The 17,089-nt window shown below is 43.4% G+C and overlaps 1 protein-coding gene across 1 annotated transcript; it reads left to right on the forward strand.

The window, feature by feature from the left end:
* The first annotated feature begins 15 nt into the window (after positions 1-15).
* Positions 16-16,334, forward strand: LOC126481240 (zinc finger HIT domain-containing protein 3). Its single transcript, XM_050104853.1, has 3 exons — positions 16-173; positions 739-899; positions 15,680-16,334. Exons 1-3 carry the CDS (start codon positions 103-105, stop codon positions 15,850-15,852), a joined length of 405 nt encoding a protein of 134 aa, XP_049960810.1. The 5' UTR covers positions 16-102; the 3' UTR covers positions 15,853-16,334.
* The last annotated feature ends 755 nt before the right edge of the window (positions 16,335-17,089 follow it).

A 17,089-nucleotide genomic window follows, 5' to 3' on the forward strand; every position in this document is an offset into this window, starting at 1 on the left:
ACTACTACTAGAATAAACAAGCACACCAACATTACACTTACTGAAGTAAGTGTTTGTATATAGCTGTCGCCAGAACCGTGTGTGAAGTGCAAGGACTGGAAGATGACAATTGTTTGCAATGTATGCGAGCTTGGAAAGTCGAAGTATAAATGTCCGGAATGTCTGATTTCTTAGTAAGTATTTACTCTGTCTGATACGTAGGATATTATTGTAATGTGGAAACCATGATGGTAACTGTTACAGCAGCCCATTTTTTGCATTTTGCACCATGAATATATTCTGTAGGATTTACGCCCTACTTGTTTTTCTTTTATGCACTTCTGAAATACTCCTATGAGCGGCGAACTGCATAGTGCTTGATTCGTCTCGAGACCGGAATCTTAAATAAATATCACCCCTAGCCATAACAAAAACTATTTTCAGTTATATTTTGCTGAAATTGAAGGAGATTGTGCAGATACATTTTCAAAGTCCGGATTTTTTACCATCTCAACAGCAGTCGCATTATAGAATTATAGGCCTATATATTGTTTCCAGTTTCTGTAGCAACAACAGAACTCCAATCCTGGATTAAAGTCCACTGTAAAGCCAGCTACGCCATTGTGATTTTACCCATCACACCATGGTGAAGGCTTGGACTTTTAGAAAATTTGTGCATAAGGGAAAGAGTATTGAAAGTAGAATACATTTTCCATTAATACCATAGATGGTATCATTGTATTGTAATACGTATTTCAGTTGTTCTCTTGACTGCTGGAAGACTCACAAATCTTCAACAACATGTAAGCCTGTAGTATACAGACAGGTACAGCGTCGTCTTAATTTGGTAAGTGCAGCAGAAGAAAATGCTGAATCCACGTCAGAAGATGCTGTTGCCAAGGAGAAGCTACAAGCATTAGGTATACATTGCTGTTTTTTACATAGTAGTATTTAGTGATATAGTAGTCCCGTATAAAGTTCATCTACTTGTAAGAATGTGTAAATGGCAAAGCTAGAGAGAGAGAGAGAGCAGTGTTATTTATGTAATGGGCACTAGTTTACTTCCCACTAAAATTAATGTTCACTTTCATTAGCTTTACTTTCTTTTTCTTTTGTATCCAAGCATTAATGTGATACGTCTAGCAAATGTAAGGAAATTGCAACGAAACTTCAATTATTCCACATTGTAATATCATGTATGTACTGCTATACCCAACAAAAATCTAATTACAGGTTAGAAATTAGAGGTCTGTTAAATGAATTATGAAAATGTAGCTTTCACTTGGACCCAAAAAAATTTCAAATTGGAAACAATATTCTCTCTACTGAGACTGAATTTGATCTGTCCAGTGAAGTTACCTGGTCACATACAACAGATCTAGGTGGAAAAAGTAGTTAATTGTTGGATGTTTTTACTGGCCACTTGATTCTGCTGTGACAGTTTTACAGTCATTGACAGTCAGTCTACGGTCAGTAGTATGGAAGTACCCACATTGTGCAATATTAATTGGAAGAGACTCTAAACTACAGAGTATAAACTATTCATTGCAGGGGGTACAGGCACACAGTCTTCCGAAGTTCTCTTGAACGCAGTTTCCCAAAAACTGTCTTGAGCAGCTAGTTCTACAGCCCACACACAGTGGAAATATTTTAGACCTTATAGCTACAAACAGGCCTGATTGGTGGTATCAGTATGGAGACAGGTATTAGTGATCATGATGTCATTATAGCGACTTTGGTAACTGAAGTTAATGGAATCGATAAAGTAGCCTAGGAGAGTATTTCTGCTAGAAAGAGCAGATAGACAGTTATTAGCATCCAACTTGGAAATGAATTGACATCATTCAGTTACAGTATGATGGACTTAGAGGGTAAATCTTAAACGGATTGTAAATCATATTCTGCAGAAGTATGTGCCTAGTATGTGGAGTAAGGACAAGAAAGACCCACTGTAGTTCAACAACAAAATTCAAATAATGCTGGGAATTGAAGGCTGTTACACTCTCGGTTCAAAAGAGAAAGTGCGACTGACGACAGGCAAAAGTTAACAGAAATTCATCAGTCTTTAAAAAGATTGATGTGCGAACCTTTAAACAACTACCACCATCGTACATTGGCAACAGATCTGCTGAACTCAACAAAAATCTGGTCCCACGTAAAATCACTAAGTGGGTCTAAGACTTCTATCCACTCACCCATTTACTAGTTTAGTGTAGCAGTAGGAGATAGGAAAAGTAAAGATGAAGTTTTAAATTTTGCAGTTAAGAAATTGTTCATGCAGGAGAATCGTACATAGGTACCGTTGTTTGACCGTCGCGCAGTCTCTCGTATGAGAAGGGATTGAGAAGGTCCAAAGAAGAGCAGCATGATTCGTGACAGGTACATTTAGCCATCGTGAGAGCGTTACAAATCTCACAGAACGTTTGAAGTGGGACACACTTGCAGATAGACGACGCACTAAACAGAAGGGGCTGCTCACTAAATTCTGAAATCAAATCTTCAGCGAGGATGTAGAGCATATATTATTACCACCAACTTTCAGATCGTGTAATGATCATCATTCAAAGATAAGGGAAATAAGAGCTCGTACCGATGCATTCCGACAGTCGTATTTCCCTTGCGCGGTCTGCGAGTGGAACAAAGGGGGGGAAATATGACTTTGGTGCAAATTGTGCCCTCCGCCACACACCACTTGGTGGCTAACGGAGTATATATGTAGGTGTAGATGAAGGGCATAGTAATAAGCATCACTGGCATAGACAAACAACAGAAAGAGTTGAAAACAGATAAATTACCAGGTCTGGATGGAGTCCCAATATGGTTTTACAAAGAGTCCTCTGCGGCATTAGCCCCTTACCTAGCTTGCATATATTGTGAATCTCTTGCACAGCACAAAGTCCCAAGTAACTGAAAACAAGTGCAGGTGACTCCAGTATATAAGGTGGTTAGAAGAATTGACCCAGAAAATTACAGACCAATATCGCTACTTTGGTTGGCTCCAGAATCCTTGAACATACTCTCAGTTTGAATATAATAAACTTTCTTGAGACTGAGAAGCTTTATGTCCACAAATCAGCATACGTTTAGAAAGCATAACTCGTGCAAAACTCAGCTTGCCCTTTTCTCACATAATATGCTGCAAACTATGGATGAAGGGCAACAGGCAGATGTTATATTTCTAGATATCCGGAAGGTGTTTGACACAGTGCCCCACTGCAGGCTGTTAACAAAGGTATGAACATATAGAATAAGTTCACAGGTGAGTGAGTGGCTCGAAGACTTCTAAGCAATAGAACACAGTATATTGCGTCCTGGACAGTGAGTGTTCATCAGAGACAAGGGTATCATCAAGAGTGCCACAGGGAAGTGTGATAGGATCAGTGCTGTTCTTTATACACATAAATGATTTGGCAGACAGTGCGGGCAGCGATCTGTGATTGTTTGCTGACGATGCTCTTGTGTACGGTACAGTACATCTGTCTTAAGATTCACCTGTTTGTTCCTAACCCAATGCGATGCTTCGAATGTCAAAGATTTGGCCATACTAGTATGGGACTTAAAGGGAGGGATACATTTGGCAATTTTAGAGGCTCAGCTCACAAATCGGGCAATTCTTATATACTTCCTCCGAAATGTGTAAACTGCTTCAGGGATCACCCAGTGTGGAGCAGAATGTAATGTTTACAGTGAGGGAAAGAAAATTCAGGAGTTGAAAATCAGAGACACACACACTATGGTGAAGCTAAGAAAGCTTTCAAAGCTATGTGACCTCCGTTTTTGCTACTTCTTTTGCATCAGCCCTTAAGACGTCAATTGCCAAGTGTTATGCCCATACACAAACTAAGATGACAGATTCAAGTATGAGCACTTGCACTTGCCAGTGTACCTGTGGGGGAGGGGGGGGGGGGGACATTTGGTAACAAAAGTTACTCAGAAGCAGTCAGCAATGGGCACCACCTAAGCCACATACCACTGCCCACCATCATAAGCTGTTCCCTCGACCCAAGCAACCACCTCCTCCCGTAAGAAAGAAAGCCGTTATTCGGAAAGTAGTTCCAAGTCAAAGAAAGTGGTAGTTTAACCTTTGGATTGGCAAGCTCTCTCCCTATCTGATGGGGACTATGCTCTTGAGAGTATGGACTTCTAATCGGAGGAACCGGAGAGCCAGAAACCGGCTAACGTTCCCCCTGACCTACCCGGTAAATTGTCACCTCCGAGTGAGAAAGAGAAGAACTACAATTGCTAAACAATGCCTTCCGCAGGGACTTCACGTATTGTAGTGGAATTTAAATGGATGTCGCTCACATTTGGAAGAGCAAGCTCTCTCCCTATCTGATGGGGACTATGCTCTTGAGAGTATGGACTTCTAATCGGAGGAACCGGAGAGCCAGAAACCGGCTAACGTTCCCCCTGACCTACCCGGTAAATTGTCACCTCCGAGTGAGAAAGAGAAGAACTACAATTGCTAAACAATGTCTTCCGCAGGGACTTCACGTATTGTAGTGGAATTTAAATGGATGTCGCTCACATTTGGAAGAATTACAGCTCCTGGTCCAGGAGAAAGCATTCTGCATCTGCTTAAAAGAAACACATCTTGAAGTCACTGAGACTCCAGCATTGTAGGGTTACCACGTCTACGGGAAGAATGATATTACTGGAGACAGGGCTAAAGGTGAAGTGGCTGATTTCGTTGATGACAGATGCCACTTCTTTTACCACGACCATACAAGCAAATGCCATGAAAGTCCTAGCGCCCTTTAATGTAACAATGTGTTCATTGTATCTTCCACCTAATGATGCTTTGGATGCAGACACGTTGACAGAACTCTTCCTGGCACTGCCACACCCATTCCTCCTCCCCTCTCCGCCCCCTCCCCCCCCCCCCCCCCCCCTGCTTGTCCAGGGGTTAGAATAAGCCCGAGGTATTCCTACCTGTCATACAAGGTGACTAAAAGGAATTTCACACGTTTCAGCCATTATGTGATGGACCCCTGTAGGGTTTTGTAGGGTTTCACCTCCATTCTTCAAAATTTTCCTAAAGAGCGAGCCAATTGGGGAAGGGCGCTTTACAAGGTGCATGTTGTCCATCGTGCATTGAGATCTTTAGCCCATTTTCTCGTAGTCGCATTGCAGTCCTGCCCATTCTCCATCTCTTGGTCGAGAACACCTTCCTGGGTGCGTTTTCCACCATGCACTGTCGATTTCTGCATCAACGATGACCATGGACTTCTTTGCACCTGATATCCAGCACATTGTGGTGGGACCGCCATGTACCCTGTTGGTTGTAGCCCCCTGAACACACAGGGATCTCTCTGCTGATGCCTGCACCATTAACTCCCCACATATGCCAAGGGGTAGATGCCCATCCCCCTGGGGCATTGGGACTCCTGGCAATGGCCATCCTGCCAGGTGGCATTTAGTGCGGCTAGGTGGCGCCTGTGGGGAGGGCACCTAGTTGGAGTGGATGGCATCGGGGTGGATGACACCCAATGAAGCATAGTCCATCATCTCTTGCTGGTGGTGAAACACTAGCAGTCTCTTAAGCGATCACGAGCTCAATTCAACGCACAGAAGTACAACCCCAAATTGTTCCCCTCCCTGGCCACACCATATGAGGAATGTCAGGTTAAGGATGGCAGCGGATCTTATTCGCCCCGGTACCTTGTGTATTCGAGAGCTGATGGGGAATCTTTCATGACGATGAAGCCTCAGTTTTTTGTTGAGCATTTAGAGGACGAGTTCAGGGAGGTGGAGGGCTTGTCCAAAATGAGATCTGGATCAGTCTTGATCAAAACAGCATCCTCTGCCCAGTCATGTGAGTTACTCGCTTGTGATAAGCTGGGGGATGTTTTTGTAATCATCGCTCCCCATGAGAGCTTAAATATGGTCCAGGGTATCGTATTTCACAGAGACCTTCTTTTGCAGTCCAACGATAAGCTGCATGCCAGTTTTAGAGCGGCGAGGTGTACATTTCGTCTGGCATGTCCACCGTGGTCCGAAGGATAATCAGGTTGCCACCGGTGCCTTCATCTTGGCCTTTAAGCGAGATACATTGCCCGAGAAGCTCAAGGTGATGGTCTACTGGTGTGATGTAAAGCCATATCTCCCTCCCCCGATGCGGTGCTTTAAGCACTGGAAGTTCGGCCCTGTGTCTTCCCACTGTACTTCCAGCGTCACACGCCAAGATTGCAGATGCCCATCACATCCTAATACTCCATGTGCCCCGCCTCCCGTCTGTGTCGACTGCGGAGAGCACCATTTGCCTCGCTCGCCTGACTGCAGGATTCTCTCGAAAGAAAGAAAATTGTAGAGTACAAGACCCTGGACCAACAAACCTACACTGAGGCTAAGAGAAAAATCTAACACCTGCATCCTGTGCATATGACATCCGCTACAACAGTTCTGGCATCATCAGCTCCACCAACCCACGTGATCTCTCAGAGCCGGAAGATTACACCAGCCCCCTTGATGGTGGGGGGCATTTCCTTCCGTGTTGCTCCTGCACCACCTACCTCGGAAGCAACACCGCCCCCAACCATCAGCAACATCCATCCCTACTTCTAAGCCGGAGAAGCATAAGTTTTCTCCGGCTTCTCTCGCTAGGAAGGGGTCCCTTGGGTCACTCCCTTCCCAGGTTTCTTCTAGTGGGAAAGATGGCACCTACCAGCGGCTGAAGAGCCCAAAAACAGCTGGTTGTAGGGCTTCAAGCTCATCCTCAGTCCCGGAGGCTGAGCCAGTGAAGTCCTCCAAGCCAGGGAAACCCAAGGAGCACCAAGAGAAATCAAACAGAAAACCCCCTTAAGACCAAGGAAATTGCGGTGGCACCCACACCACTGATACCTACAAACTCTGCAGCTGAGGATGGGGTGGAGATTTTGGTGTCCGCTGAGGACCTAGATTTCGCTAGACCCTCGGACACAATGGATATAGACTGCTCAGGCAATAAATCGGTGGCACCAGGTGACTCTGAGGTGTAAACTGCCTCATTGAATGTTCCATGCCTACCCAGTCTCACGATGTCATCCTCCAGTGGAATTGAGGCGGTTTTTTTTCCATCGCCTGGCTGAGCTGCGGCAACTGTTAAGCTTTACACCTGCCATCTGCATTGCACTCCAGAAAACCTGGTTCCCAGCAATGCAAACCCCTGCCCTCTGCGGCTATAAGGGATATTACAGGAACCGTAGCAACTATAATCTTGAGTGTCAGGTGGAGTTTGCATTTATGTCCTAAACTCGGCCTGTAGTGAACATGTGGTACCCCTTCAAACCCCTCTTGAAGCTGTGGCTTTCAGAATGACGACGACGCAGGAAATAACTGTCTGCAATGTATATCTTTCTTCAGATGGTGCAGTACCCTTGAATGTATTAGCTGCACTGATTGATCAACTCCCTAAACCTTTCCTACTTCTGGGAGATTTTAATGCCTATAACCCCTTTTGGGGTGGTACCATGCTTACTGGCCAAGGCAGAGATGTTGAAACTTTACTGTCGCAATTCGACCTCTGCCTCTTAAATACTGGGTCCACCACACATTTCAGTGTGGCTCATGGTAGTTATTCAGCCATTGATTTATCAATTTGCAGCCCAGGACTTCTCCCATCTATCCACTGGAGAGCACATGATGACCTGTGTGGTAGTGACCACTTCCCCATCTTCCTGTCACTGCCCCAGCATCAGGCACATGGACACCTGCCCAGATGGGCTTTGAACAAGGCGGACTGGGGAACTTTCACCTCTGCTGTCACCGCTGAATCTCCCCCACAGCGGCATAAGCAGCACCCTTCCATGGAGCACCTCATAGCCTTTAAACAGCTCCATGCCCTTGTTCGCTACCTTATCAAACAACGGAAGAAGGAGTGTTGGGAGAGATAAGTCTCCACCATTGGGTGCCACACGTCACCTTCCCAAGTCTGGGCAAAGATCAAACGTCTTTTTGGGTACCAGGCCCCAACAGCTGTCCCCAGTGTTACCATAAATGGCGAGCTATGTACCGACACAAATGCAATTGCCGAACACTTTGCTCGAGCCTCTGCATTGGAGAATTACCCCCCAGTCTTTCGCACACTCAAACGACGGCTGGAAGGGAATGTCCTCTCATTCACTACATGCTGCAGTGAATCCTATAACACCCCATTTACAGAGTGGGAGCTCCTCAGTGCCCTTGCACATTGCCCCAACACAGCTCTTGAGCCAGATGGGTTCCACAGCCAGATGATTAAACACCTCTCATCTGACTGCAAGTGACATCTTCTCGTCATCTTCAACCAGCTCTGGTGCGATGGCGAGAGAGCACCATCATTCCAGTGCTAAAACCCAGTAAACACCCGCTTGATGTGGATAGCTATCGGCCCATCAGCCTGACCAACGTTCTTTGTAAGCTGCTGGAATGTATAGTATGTCGGCGGTTGGGTTGGGTCCTGGAATCACATGGCTTGCTGGCTCCATGTCAGGGCGGCTTCCGCCAGGATCGCTCTACCACTGATAATCTTGTGTCCATCAAATCTGCCATCAAAACAGCCTTTTCCAGACGGCAACACTAGATTGCCATCTTTTTTTACTTACATGAAGCATACTACACAACTTGGTGACATCATATCCTTGCCACATTGTATGAGTTGGGACTCCGGGGACAACTCCCGATTTCTATCCAAAACTTCCTGTCGCTCCATACTTTCCGTGCCCAAGTTGGTGACTCCCATAATTCCATCCATATCCAGGAGAATGGAGTCCCGCAGGGCGCTGTATTGAGTGTGTCTATTTTTAGTGGCCAATAACGGTCTAGCGGCAGCTGCTAGGCCCTCCATCTCACCTTCTCTGTATGCAGACGACTTCTGTATTTCGTACTGCTGCTCCAATACTGTTGTTGCTGAGCGGCACCTCCAGGGAGCCATCCAAAAGGCACAGTCATGGGCTCTAGCTCACGGCTTCCAGTTTTCAGTCGCAAAGTCGTGTGTCATGCACTTCTGTCGGCTTCATACCATTCATCTGGAACCTGCACTTCACCTTAATGACGATCCACTCACTGTAGTGGAGACATAGCAATTCCTAGGACTGGTTTTTGATGCTTGATTGGCTTGGTTCCCTCATCTTCGTCAGCTTAAGCAGAAGTGCTGGCAGCACCTCAGTGCCTTCCGTTGCCTAAGCAACACCAATTGGGTTGCAGATCGCTGTACGCTGCTGCAGCTCTACAGAGCCCTTGTCCAATCCCAAACTGACTATGGGAGTGTGGTTTATGGTTCGGAAGTGCCTTCAGCATTGCATTCACTCAACCCTGTGCACCACTGAGGGGTTCAATTAGCGACAGGAGCTTTTAGGACAAGTCTGGTGACCAGTGTACTGGTGGAGGCTGGCGTCCTTCCACTGCAGATCAGATGTGCACAACTGCTGGCCAGTTACGCAGCACACATTCATAGTTCCCCTGAGTATCCGAATTATCTTCTCCTTTTCGCACCCGCCGCAGTCAATCTCCTGCATCAGCAGCCCACATCGGGGCTAACGATTGCGGTTCGCGTGCGGTCTCTTCTCTCCGAACTAGAGTCCTTCCATGTACCACCTCTACTTGCGGTCCATTCACGTACGCCTCCATGGTATACGCCTCAGCCCGCAGCTTCGTCCAGACCTTTTGCATGGCCCTAAGTACTCTGTTAACCCTACCACTCCCCGCTGTCACTTCCTCTCGATTCTTGACGTGTTCCGGGGTTCTGAAGTGGTTTACACCGACGGCTCAATGGCTGATGGTTACGTAGGCTTTGCATATGTTCATGGAGGACATATTGAGCAGCACTCCTTGCCAGTTGTCTGCAGTGTTTTCACTGCAGAGCTGGCGGCCATATCTCGTGCTCTTGAGTACATCCGCTCATGCCCTGGTGAGTCATTTCTCCTATGTACTGACTCATTGAGCAGCCTACAAGCTATCGACCAGTGCTACCCTTGCCACCCTCTGGTAGTGTCCATTCAGGAGTAGTCCCATTCCATGGTGTTTGTGTGGACCCCAGGACATGTCTGAAGCCCCAGCAATGAACTTGCCGACAGGCTGGCCAAACAGGTGACGCGGAAACCGCTTCTGGAGATAGGCATCTCCGAAGCTGACCTGCGTTCTGTCTTACACTGCAGGGTTTTCCGGCTCTGGGAGATGGAATGGCATAACAGTACGCACAACAAACTGTGTGTCATTAAGGAGACTATGAATGTGTGGAAGTCTTCGATGCAGGCCTCTCGCAGGGAATCAGTTGTCCTCTGCCGGTTCTGCATTGGCCATACATGGCTAACGCATGCTTACCTACTCCATCGCGAGGACCCACCTCAGTGTCGCTGTAGCTCCTCAATGACAGTCGTTCACCTCTTGCTGGACTACCCACTTTCTGCCACTCTGCGGCAGGCTTTTAACTGTCCCAGCACACTACCTTCGGTGTTGGGCGACAATGCCTCCACAGCAGCTTTAGTTTTACATTTTATCCGTGAGAGTGGGTTTTATACTTCTATGTAGGTTTTAGCATATGTCCTTTGTCCCTCTGTGTCCTGCACCCTAGTGCTTTTAGGGTGGTGGTTTTAATGTGTTGCAGAGTGGCTGGCTTTCCCTTTTTATTCTCGTGATTGGCCAACCACTGTAATCTGCTTTCACGTTTTACTCTCTTCTGTTTCTAGCGTCTCTCTGTTGTTTTCTTGTCCTCTTTTGTTCCTTTTAGTATTGGTTGCCTTCCCTTCGTTCATGTGGCTTTTCCTTTCTTTCTGTTTTGTGTTATGTGTTTCATCCATTTTCTTCTCACACTTGTGGCATTGTTTTTTTAGGAACAAGGGACCGATAACCTTATAGTTTGGTCCCTTCTGTCCTCTTTTAAACCAACCAATCAACCAATCAAACATTCTTCCTTGTGGGAGACTTCAATGCACACAGTGTGCTGTTGGGCTCAGCTACCCCTTGTTACAAGGTTCGGATGATCAAGCGACTCATCCATTTTGAGAATATCTGCCTTCTGAACATCGGTCAGATGACACACTTTTCCACAGCCATAGGGCCTTCTTCAGCCATAGGCCTTTGTTTTTGTTCCCCAGCTATTGCAGATGCCATTCAGTGGGAAGTGGCTACAGATTTACATTCTAGTGACCACTTTCCAGTGTGGATACATCTGCCGACTAGGGCGGTGGCTGACAGGAGACCACAAAGATGGACGATACAAAGGGCAAATTGGTTGCAGTACAATCGACAGGCTAGTTTTGAATAAAAGGATTGTGCACAGGAGACGGTGGCCCATATCACTTGTCTGTGTCTATGATAAGTTATATCTAAAAATCTCTTATAGCTCATTGTGGCCCTCAGGATATCCATGCCAGTACTGACTCCCATGATTGTTTTAAATTTACATGTTGGCCTTTCTTTAAATCTACCAAAAATAAGATGCAAATAGTGCCATAATTTCACATCTCTATGTAACTTAACAATATCTTGTATGTTTATAGTGTATTCTAAGTTTGCCCGTTTGTTTGTTATTATGGGATACTAAATTATCAGTCATATCAGTTTGGAAAAGCTTGAAAAATGTATAAACTTCATTATAAATAAAGTTTGGATATCTTGTGAGACTGGGTGAAACTTCTGTGTTATGATTTTGCTTAGTTAGTTTTGTTTTAGAGGCCAGTTTTTTATTCCATTTTGAAAGTTTGTGTTTTCCTAAGAGCACCTCAATTTCTGAACTTATTTCTTCCTCACTCTCGCTTTCGTCATCCTGTTCTGTGTTAGTAGATAAAGTGAAAGTGAAAATGGTACAAACCTTCAAAATTCTCAGGAAAAAAAATCAAGTATTAACACAAGCAGGCGCGCAGGGTCTGGAGTGCCCACTACCGCTTTCCCTGTGAAACAACACAATACTGTGGGCTCTTGAGTCGTGGAGGGAGGGTAGTAGAGGGAAGGAGTAGGGGAGAGGGGGCGGCAGCTGAACAAATATCTAGAGCTGCCATGTCACAGGGCTAAGTGTTACGCTACAGCACTAAGAAATTCTGCAATGGGTACTCGATCCCCCATTGCACCCACTAAAAGGTTAATAAATTAGATCTGGATAAATTGAAAGGACTAGAGGATGTTGAGTGTTCCAAAGGGAACATTAAGAAAAAGTTAAATGAAAGGAGTACATGGAAAGAAGAATAAGGCAGAAATTTTTGTATAACGCGGTAGATATTGAATTTAATTGAGGAAGGAAGAAAATAGCAAAGTGCAGCAAATTAAGCAGACAGTAGAGAATACCGATATCTAAAAATGAGTGTGGCACACTTAAAGCAGGGCTGGCTAGAGAAGAAGTGCAGTGTTGTAGAAGCATGCATGACTATACAAAAATTAACTAAAGACTTAGAAAGTAGGAGAAGCATCCGTATGAGCATAAAAAGCCAAAATTTTAAGTTGGTCATAAGAGAAATTGGGAAGGGGTGTTTAGAAATATTTCAAAAAGGGGGAAAAAAAACTTGAGGACAGTATTATGAAAAAAGGATGTGAATGAAAGTAAGATGGGGCCGTGATATTGCAAAAAGAGTTTACAGAACACTGAAAGACCTAACCTGAACCAAAGTACCTCAAGTACTTAATTTTCTCTCAGAATTATTATGATCCTTGAGAGAATCCACCATGACAAAACTGTTCCACGTGGTATGTAAGATATACGGGTTCCCACAGACACCCAGGAGAATGCAATAACACAAATACCAAAGAAGGCAGGCAATTGGAGATGTGTGTGTCAACAAACTATCAGTGTAACAATTCATACCTGCAAAATAGTAACATGAATTATGTAGAGAAGGATGGAACGAATGGCAGAAATTTACCTCAGGGGATATCTAAGTTTGGTTTCCAGAGCAATATAGAATCACCTATTTTAGAAAATAGACTGAAGGAAGTCAAACCGGTATTTATAGCATTTGTGGGCTTAGATAAAAGGTTTTGTTTGCAATGTTAGATGGCGTAAACTCTACAACATGTTACAGATTGCAGTTAGATTAGGAGAACACGAAAGGGAGGCAGTAATTGAGAAGGAAGTGAGACAGGGATGTATTACATCGCCTATGTTAATTAAACTGTAAGTAGCAAGCAGTACACGAAACAATAAATTTCGAAAAGGGAGAAGAAATAATAACTTTGAGGTTTGCTGATGTCATTGTAATTGTGTCAGAAGTGGCAAAGTATTTGGAAGATACTTTGAATGAAATGGCTAGTCTCTGAAAATGGGTTGTAGAATGAATCAACAAAAGTAAAAACAAGGGTTAATGGAGTGTAATGAGATTAAAGCAGGCAATGCTGAGGAAATAAAGATTAGAAAGTCAGACACTAAAAGTAGTAGATAGGTTTTGCTATATTTGGGAAGCAAAATAACTGATTACTGAAGTAGAAAAGGTATCAAATGCGGGCAGGCTACACCAAGAAAACCATCTCTGAAAAAGAGAAACTTGTTACAATCTAATATAAGTAATTGTTATTAAATCTGTTGTGACAGTATTTACTGTACACAGAAGTGAAACAGAAGTGATAAAAAGCACAGACAAAAGGAGGATTGAAGCTTTTGAAATGTGGTCGTAACACCAACAACAATCACAATCTACCAGTGGGGCAGTTGAGGCTATTAAGTGGGCACCACGGATGGTTGGAGTGTGTGCTCTACCCTGTAGCACTTATTTCTTCACGATTTGTAATGATGAAACACCAATACGTACATTCCTTTTGTCCAAGTCAGCATCCATTTAGGGAGTTGCAGGAAATACTTTATTGACAATTTAAAAAATTTTCTCACATTTGATTTAAAGCCAGTACTTGCCATTCTTTTGTTTGGCCGACAACAGGATGGAAGCACCCTGAATCAGACCACAGAGCACATCCGGCGACACAGGCTTTCCGATTGTGTCCTCTGCTCAGACACTCTCAGCGCCGTTCAAAGTCTCTGTGCGCTGTAAACTGCCCATCCCTTAGTTCAATGGGTCCAGGAAAACTGTCACTTGCCCGCTCTTGATGGAGCCACTATGGTGTTTATGTGGGTTCCTGGGCGTGTCTGTCTGCCAGGAAACAAGGCTGCTGACACTGCTGCCAAGGCTGCAGTCCTCGTACCTCAGCCCATTAGTTCCTATGTTCCCTCTGACGATCTCTGTTGTGCTGTCTGACATGTGGTGGTGTCACTTTGGCATCGGCATTGATCCTCCCTTCATGGGAATAAGCTCCAGATCATTAAGGCTCTATCAGTGGCTTGGACGACCTCTTCTCGGCCCTCGCGCCACGAGGAGGTCATTTTAATTACACTATGCATTGGGCACTGCCTTTTTAGCCATCGTCATTTGTAAAGTAGCGCTCCCCCCACCACTTTGTGCCCAAGTTTTAACTGTTTGCCATTTCCCGATGGAATGCCCATTTTTTAACTGCTTACGTTCCCGCTTGGGTTTGCTATCTTAGTTATTGGCCGTTTTAGCGAGTGGCGCTTGGGCTGTAAACTGCATTTTACTTCTTATCTGTCGTAGCGATATGGCACAGGCCATTTAATTTTTAGTTCTGGACCTCCAATTCTGTGCACCCTGTATCAGACCTTTCTCCACATCCCTGTTTTTAGCTGTATTCTCATGTCGATTGGGATTGATGTGCAATCACTTTTTAATTCCTGTCTTCGTGTTCCATAGTTTTGACTTGGGCACATATGACCCCAGTTGTTTTTGCACCCTAAAACAAAAAAATCCAACCCAATCAGGATGTAATCCTAGAAGCAGTTTACTTCTAGTTAAGATTGCTGATAGGCAGAGCTTCCCCAAGTGGCATCTGTTGCCAACCATTAACATTCATGGGAAGAGAACTACATGTTCTCTGTTGAGACTTGACCAACGCACTGTTGGGAGGCACATTCTATCTCTCTCTCTGAACTTGATTCTCAGCCTGTTATGGCATGACTCTCCCACTATGTCTTCCTGATAACTTCTCGGACTGTGTTTAATCATTGACTTGTGTTGTCCCTTTGAATGACTGGTGACAAATATGCCACCCCATCGTGTGTCTCCTGTATCAGATCTATATATATTTTTTATTTTTAGCTGTTAAATCTTCTTTTCCTCACCCTGGCACCTGGACACTTTGTTAAGAAATGCATTTTTTCCCCTCATTCAGAAAGTGTAGCTATTCAAATTTCTTTATTATGAGGACTATAAATATAGCATATTACTGTACATTATTGGTGGATGTAAATGCTGCCTCTGAGGAAATAATACTGGGAACCAATTACTGATCTTCTGCTTCTCCAGAAGAGGTGCAGTTGCATCAGCAGGCCTTAACTATGAAATTCGCTGGGTATCCATTGAATGTGTTTCATAGGAACCTAATTTATCCCTGTCTGACTTGCGTTGGGGCTCTTACAGGAATAGGAAGTGTCTAGTGGACAAAAATTCAGTGACAGTGGAACAGTTAAACAGAAAATGTGCGGTTGGCTGCTGGAATGTCCCTCACCTTTCTTTGATGAAGGGTCAAGAAGTTGCCTGAAAATGTATTTCTATGAAAGAAAACTACAAAAAAAGTCACTTTGTTATATCAGTCACAAATATATTTGGAAAAAAAGTTTAATTTTAAATGGTTTTTATATTGTGGTTGCTATGATACTGAATATTTCTCTACATTTATATACTGCAGTGATGATTGTTTGAACAACAGATTACATATAACTAAATTAAATACTCTTATTGTAATTATCTTTCAGCGGAATCGGATGAACTCAAAGATGTTCTGAAAAACCATGAATTAAGAGAGATGTTAATAGCAATTGATAAGTCTAAATTTCCTTCACAAGCAATACAGGCAGCAATGATGGAACCTATGTTTGTGGAATTTGCTGACATTTGCCTGAAAATTGTTGAGCCACCAGCAGAATGAAAAGCCTATTTGTATACTCGGAATGCTTTTTTTCCATGTAACATTTGTGTGTGCTGCATTAAGTTCTTTATGTGAAAATATTGTTGTGTATGTGAAAAATTATTTATTTAAGATTGTTGTGATGTAATTATCTTGCTGCAAACATCATTTTATAAATTTGTTATACATTAAAAATGCTTCGTTTTAGTAGCAGAACAAATGTATTGACTGTGGCATAATATTTATGTTGCTGTTGCTTAAATTTCTAATGAATAAACACATTTTCTAGCTAATAGTATCGAGAATGCAAAATAAGACGACAAGAACTTACTTGTTGTTTCTGGTGCAAATAAGCCAGTCTGTAGTCATAGGGCACCATACATGTGACCACTGTCCCACTCCAAATAATTTTTGTTATCCATATATGTATGTGGAAAAATATATAAATCTAGGTAGGCATAGTTTCATTTCTGTAACTAAAAAATGTAAAATTAGAAAAAGTTCTCATTGTTTGTCATTGTGCATAGCAAGCTAGTTTCAAATGGTGCTTAACTGTTTTCAGTTGCAATACTTTAGATCTGTTATGTCAGACATGATTACTATCAATTAAATATCTGCAATGACAGTGCCATTAATATTAGACATTCATATATGCCAAAAGTACCAATACTGTTCTTTCAAAGCAGATTATTTTGATCACCTGGAACTGTTCATGTAAAATAACAGCTCCTTTCAACCCCAAATACTTTTCTGCTTTACTCTGTATTGTAAGGCAAATAAGTGAACCGCTACAGTAAAATCTATTTGTTTGTCATATTCAGTGTTCCTGTTTGATAAATATATGAAGAATGTTTTCAGAATTAATGGAATTTTTGGTGCACTTTAAGTTGAAATAAAGATGTGTGCATTCTCCCAAAATAATATGCCATTGTAATGTAATTCATGTGTGAACTATCTGCAAAGTAAGAAAGAATTATGTTCAATCAGTATGCTGAAAAGCAAGCAGTACAAATTTATAGACACTATTGAACCAGTTAGCAAGTGAGTGGTCTGGGTCATCTGGAAATGGAACAGCTGCATGAAAGTGGTTTGGAACTCATTCAGCGCAAAGTCGCAATTAAAAGTTAATTGCTAATGTGCCTCAGATCTCTGGCAGACACGCATCCACGAAGATCTTGCTATGTTAAGTGATTAATATTGAAATCAAAGCTAGTTTAGTTAAAATCACATTTTGGACTATACTGGCCGGCATGGAAAA

This window comes from Schistocerca serialis, chromosome 5 (assembly GCF_023864345.2).
Source record: "Schistocerca serialis cubense isolate TAMUIC-IGC-003099 chromosome 5, iqSchSeri2.2, whole genome shotgun sequence".
In the NCBI taxonomy this organism is placed as follows: domain Eukaryota; kingdom Metazoa; phylum Arthropoda; class Insecta; order Orthoptera; family Acrididae; genus Schistocerca; species Schistocerca serialis.